This window comes from Carassius gibelio, chromosome B16 (assembly GCF_023724105.1).
Source record: "Carassius gibelio isolate Cgi1373 ecotype wild population from Czech Republic chromosome B16, carGib1.2-hapl.c, whole genome shotgun sequence".
Lineage (NCBI taxonomy): Eukaryota > Metazoa > Chordata > Actinopteri > Cypriniformes > Cyprinidae > Carassius > Carassius gibelio.
In genome coordinates this window covers 11,035,662-11,042,250 of record NC_068411.1, presented here as the reverse complement: position 1 = coordinate 11,042,250, position 6,589 = coordinate 11,035,662, and the positions used below count along the sequence as shown (strand labels likewise).

Here is a 6,589-nt window from a genome sequence, read left to right as displayed (position 1 = left end):
ATTTTCATTTTATGGGTAAACGATCCCATTTGCCCTTTGTGTCCAGACTTTCAGCGATGGAAGTACTAATTCAAGCTATTTTGAGTTCTAGCAATATAAATTCCGGGTATATTTGTGGTCTTATTTTGAGAGGGTAGTGTATATCAATATATTCATATTTTAAACATGACCCCCAGCAGCATCAAAATGCGATTATTTGTTTGACCAAAAAGATAAAATTTTGATTGTTGTAAAGACCTCACTGATTTACATTACAAATTGTGTAGCAGCCTACTTGAATAAAAATGCATATAATAGAATAGATATTTGGCCAGTCGAGTTAACATAAGCTGCTTCAGTTCAGCAAGTGTTCCTCTTGAAATACCAACAATGTTAACATTTAACTTGACATCACTTTACAGCGAAACGATATGAACCCCGACCTGAACGGCGATGTTAGGATTGTTTTTAGTTGTTACTTATACTTTAATAAAGTTTTAAAAAAAACTCACCACAAACACAGGATCCAAGAGATACAACTTTATTTAAATCGTAAACAACCAAACATTAAAAAAAAAAGAACAAAATGCATAGGAAATGTTTAAAGTCCACAAAGACAACTGAACAAGACTGCAGACCACTACATATTTCATATGGTCTCATCAGCCTTATTCAGAAAGTAATAAATGACTGTTCTGTTGCTTTGGTTGAGGGGGTGATAGATGGTGCGGGTAATGAAACACCGAGAAAGAGATGGAGAGACTAGTGGACCTCTTAGAGGGCTCCTAAACCAAAATAATCCAACCTGAGAGGATAACTGACCTGGAATCAGCATTTGCTACTTTGATTCTACCCTAATCGTTGTATTTTAAAAGGCAAAACTGATTCCAGCTCAGAACTTCGAATCTCTTCACACCTCTTTGCTTAGCCTGTCCCACAGCCGAGCCTTATAGATGCACTGCAACTTCAGGGGTTTTGGAAAGTATTGATGTAAAATCACATTTCAGTGCTGGGACATGGAGTCTAAATGTCTATTATCACTATAATTCTAATTTTGAGACAGACTGTTGCCCTCAGTGTTTTTGAAAACGTAATTTCCAAGCTTTAAGGCATTTTTGATCAACAAAAGGCAATGAATTTTGTAGCAGCCTTTGAACGCAAACTTTTATCATAATATGCGCAAAACAATACCTTTAGTTACGTGAGGTTTAAATTAATAAAATCAAGTTAGGACTTTGTAAAGACTGCAAAACTGAGACATGCAGGTGTAAAGGTTATGAATTGTTCACCCCCTCACTGACTATTAACTGCGACATGGTTGAAAAGGATCCCATGGAATTTAATAACAGCATTTTTAACAACAAAACAACACACAAAAGCTCATGAGGAACTAACAAAGGATTCACTATCAAACTGTATGAAACAAACATTGAATTTTAATCAAATCTCAAATCTCTACAAAGCTACCTGAGTTGTTTTAATGTGTGTACACATCTCTTTTTTTTAATAAGATAATACAATCATAAAAGGGTCTATGACCACACAATTCTGAACTTACATTTTCTGTTTTTCCCCAGTAAGGAAGAAGTCATAAGCTGGAATACACCAGAAATGGTGACAAAACCCGTACAATTAGAGACCAGAGGTCCAAAGAAAAAAAAAGGGGGGGGGGAACAAGAAAGAAAAAGACAGAAAAATTCGCAATGATCTGAAATTCTAAGACACCGAGTTCGATAACATTGACTTCAATGTCCAATGAGCCAGATAGTATCTAGATGACATATAGTATCAGTCCTAAAAAGTAAATTGTCGCTCAAAGTAGAACTTACACTTTTAATAAATGTCCAAATCAATTCTAAAGGGGTTATACATAGTGGCTTTTTCTGTACTGATCTCACTTGGGTCATCACAACCCACAAAATGGCTGCCTGACTCCGTTCTCAAAAAAAAAAAAAAAAAAAAACCTACTACCACAGAGTTAGAGATCAGTTTTCATTGTAAACTGTGGGAGCTGGATTCAAACATTTCTCCATCTTTGGTCCTGTAGGGCACCTGCTCAAAAACTCGTGTTACACACAAAATCCAACGTCCAGGGACGTGTACTAGGACCATTTCACCTTTATGTCAAGACATTGACAGCTTGACGAAATACAAGAATGATCGATGCCAAATGTATAAGTCTTTGGGCAAACGAGAAAAAAATAGATTTATAAACATCCACACGCTAAGGTTTCATATGAATGGGGTCTTTGGCAGTTTTCCAGTTCTGATTTGATTCCAAAAGCTAAGGATCTGTGGTAAGGCATCTGAATGGAGCTCAACGAGGTACCTTACTCTGTAAAGCTATCTAGAAATAATACAATCATATAGTCAACCACTCACCACAAGCTAACAAACTATATACGCTCCCTTTGTTGTGGTACATTATACTTTTTTTTTTCCTTCCTTGTTTTCCAACATCCATTTTTTTTTTACATCCACCCGCATACAAGGACCTTAACAGCATGCAAAAATATACATTTAAAGATTCCTCTCAAAGAGAGCAGGGATTCAGGGAGAAAACTTTGCAGCCAAATATTCATCAGATCAAATATGATATTAATACTGTATGACAGGGAAGATCTGTGTTGGTGGAAGCAGCAAATCTTTCATTATTGCATAAACTCATCAAACGGGTTTCTGTCACCCATGCTGGTCCTTTTATTTGTCTATTATCATCTAATGTACAGATGTCTATCAATTTTCAGAAATCTAACTGCCTACTCTCCATCTTACCATGCATAAAACGCAACATTATCATAATTAACATATCTCCAACATAAATATGCCTGATGATCCACAATTTTAAGTCAATATTTGTTTATAATGAGGTAATATACATAAAGAAAAAAGACTGAGAAAAAGATCCATGCTCAACGCATCCGTGAGTTTCAGAAGCAGTTTTGGCACATGCCCATTTCCTATAGCCACCCATTGGCAAAGACATTCAATTCCCATTTATCTAACATCACAAAAGGCACAGGTAACTACATGCAAGCACGTTAATACTCATGATAGGACAAGATAACTGCAGCCTACAAGAAAACGGTAGGGCAAATAATCATGACCACTTTCCAATAGGTCGTCCAGCTCTCACACAATTTTCAGATTTTAAATATTAACCAAAGTGTAAAACAGAACTGGACATGCAAATTAACCCCAAAGATTAATATTACAATACTGGTTCTGTAAGTGGGCCTGCCACACATATGTTTGAACAAGGCAGCACTGCATACGTTCAGAAAGAAGTTTGTATAAAGCTCACCCACTTCAAAATGTCCAAAAACATGGTGCTTGCAAGAACAGGAACATACACATTTTCATGGACCACTCAATACCAGAAAGGAAAAACAATCTTATTGAGTTACGACACAACATTGGTAAGATACACTTTCCTGTCGCTCATAAACAAGCTTAAATGAGAAGTTTAGGCAGACTATAATGGGAGAGCCATGTGCTTTTGTTCCGCTGTATACCAGTGCTTTATATTTATATATTAATTTTTTCCCAAATACTTTGCGTCCTTTTTTTTCTTCTTTTAATCAATTGAACACAGAAGCAAACAACACTTTAAAGTGGTTACCCACATTTCAAACTGGGCTCAATTGATTCTAAGTATTTTCAAATGATGTTAAACTGATATAGTGAATAGTCTCCCTGGGGATCTTTCTTAAACGGGCACAGGAAGCACTGTAGGCCATGCTGTAATCAATAAAACAACAAAAAGCTTTTGATCTAAAACTTGTGATCTAATGCAGCTGGTTGAAATGAGACTCTTATGAACTTGGCCTCAATGCTGAAAGAACACTATAAATATATATTTAATAATAAAAAAAAAATCTTTAGTCTGAGAGGAATTGGATTACATCCTTGTTTGCCATTTGTGTCGATCAACTTTAACTTGCCTAAATACTGCATATGAAAGAAAACTAAACTATAGAAACACAAAAATAAGGGCTAGGTCATTTTTACACTTAGATATTCCATTTAGTGTCTACATTCTTTAAATTTTTCCCTCCCCAAAAATAAAACCTATCTGAAGATCTTCTTTAAAGAACAGCCTCCAATTCACTCTTGTATCATTTAAAATAATCACAGGTATATGTTCTCATATTTCTCATAGTCAGAGCAAAACTCTTGATTACATCATGAGGGTCTTATTAAATAACTAAGTTCAGGTCGTTTGTCTTATTTATCAGTCTCTTTCATCAGTTATACAGCATTCATTTTTGGTAACGGCTTGCATATTTTTCACTTTTTTTCAAGGACCACAAAGTGAGGTAAATGTAATGAGGCTCATGGACCCAGAGGTATAATGCGGTAAATGAGGTATAAGGTTTAAATGAGGTACGAGAAAAAGATTAAGCCTGATTTAAAATGTACACAAAATTCAAAAAAAGAAAACATAGCAGAAGATATATCAAAACCTTATCCTAATGTTTCTGCCAAAACATGCAGCTTTGTTTTTATCAATCGTTACGAGAAACATTCAGGGATATAACTTGCGTTCTGTGCACAGAGTAACAATCAGGAAAAAATTGTGCGAACTGTGCAAATACCCAAACATTGCTTCATTTTGTTTCATTTTTTTTTTTTCTCACATTTTACACACACAAAAAAAACACTGAGGTAGACGTTTCTTTATAAAACTTCACGGACTAGGTCTCTGCACAAACGCGAGTACATTCATACATAAGCTATATGAGGTAGGTGTAATACAGAGAGAAAATATTTCAAGAATGCAAGAAATTCCCTGAGAAGAAAAAAAAAAGATTTGAAGACACATACCAAGAGTAAAACACTCTCCGATTGCAGCAGCCAAAACTGTGTGCTGTAACGGCAAGCATTTGGAGTTACACGATCACTGAGAATCATACAGAACTATCAAGTCCCTACAGCTCGTCACCTCGCTAAATCAAACTGCGTTTGCTCCTGACAGACAGATGTGCAAAATCTCCTTTTCTATTTGTCCACGCCTACAGTTTGGTATTTCAAACCTTAAAAAGGTCAGAACATGAGGATTCGGTTGTTTCCAAAGTCCACAGCCACGATCATTCCATCTGGAGTAACCGCTATACCAGAGGGGCGATCCATTTGCCCAAAGCCGTTACCGTGTGTCCCAAACTTGCATAAAAAGTTGCCGTTGGGTTCGAACACCTGAATGCGATGGTTGCGGGAGTCTGCCACGATAATGCGATCCTCTTGGTCCACAGCTACACCTTGCGGCCGCAAGAACTGGCCATTTCCGGTTCCCTCTGACCCCAGGAAGCGTGCTGACTGGCAGTCCGGCCTGATGACAAGCAGCCGATGATTGTTGAAGTCCGTGACAACGAGGTGGCCTTCCTGATTGAAGGCCACACCGCGAGGCGAATCAAAATGTTTCCAGAGGGCACCTTCGAATCCGTATTTGTTGAGGAAAGTCCCATCTGGTCCAAAGAGTTGCACGCGGTGGTTGCGTGTATCAGAAACCAGGATCTTGCCTTCAGAGTTGACGGCCACATCCCATGGATAGTTGAACTGTCCATTTTTGGTTCCCTTCTCACCAAACTTGAGGATAAACTGACCCTCAAAGGTGAAGATCTGGATGCGGTGATTGTCCTTATCTGCCACAATGATTCTTCTCTGGCTGTCACAGGCGACCCCAGCAGGGCGGTCAAACTGGCCTGGTCGTGACCCCAAAGTGCCAAACTTGTGGTGGAATGTGCCACAAGGCTTAAAGATCTGCACACGGTTGTTGCTTCGGTCAGCAACCACCACATAGCCCTCCTTATCCACGCAGATGCCCCAAGGTCGACACAGCTGCCCGTCCCCATCGCCCTCTCCTCCGAAAGATGCAATGGGCAGTCCAACACCGCCGTAACTGCGACCAGATTTGACCATCACTTTGAAAGGACTTCCCTCAATGTGCTGATTGCATATAAGCACAGAGAGCAAATGCTCCCCCTCGCTCTTGGGTAGATAGCTGACAGTGTATGTTCCATCTTGGTGGTCTGAAACATCTGCGCTGGACAGATGGCCATCCTGACTCATAAGCACAACTGAGACGCTATCACCACCGGACAACCGAGGCTCACCGTCATGATCATACCCTACGACGGTAAAGGAAGCTAGCTTTCCTTGCAGCGCTCTCTTGAGACCTTCACCATGAGCTTTGGAAGCTGTGGCGAAGGCTCCGCTGCTGATGAGGCCCATCGACTTGATGGCAATCAGAAGAGCCTGGTCTGGAGGGGTAAACATGATGCGATCGTCTTCTTGGGGCTGTAGGATGCAGCGGAGGGATTTAAGCTCCTGTAGCTGGTTTAGCATGTGCTCTCGCGCTAGCAGGACATCTATGCTACGACCCTCTTCTAGAACCTGCGTCACTGTGGAGATAGTACTATCCAGCTTGGTGAGATTTTGGTGTAGTTTCTCGACCTGCAGGTAAAGTGATTTTGCCTTCACCTGGCGAATCTTCTCCACCTGTGCAGGAAAGAAAAAGAGTTCCTGATGTTACAAAAAAAGTGACTTTTTTCATACTGAAAGACTTGCAAAAGGTAGTTGTTACTCCATTAATTAATGTTTGTTCTTTCAT

The 6,589-nt window shown here is 39.3% G+C and overlaps 1 protein-coding gene across 1 annotated transcript in view; it reads right to left on the bottom strand.

The window, feature by feature from the left end:
- Nucleotides 1-504: 504 nt before the first annotated feature.
- LOC127974914 (E3 ubiquitin-protein ligase TRIM71-like) overlaps nt 505-6,589 on the bottom strand; it is a 39,967-nt gene continuing 33,882 nt past the window's right edge. The window contains exon 4 of the mRNA XM_052578498.1: nt 505-6,477. Coding sequence (XP_052434458.1) covers nt 5,026-6,477 — 1,452 coding nt within the window. The 3' untranslated portion in view covers nt 505-5,025. The remainder of the gene's footprint in view (nt 6,478-6,589) is intronic.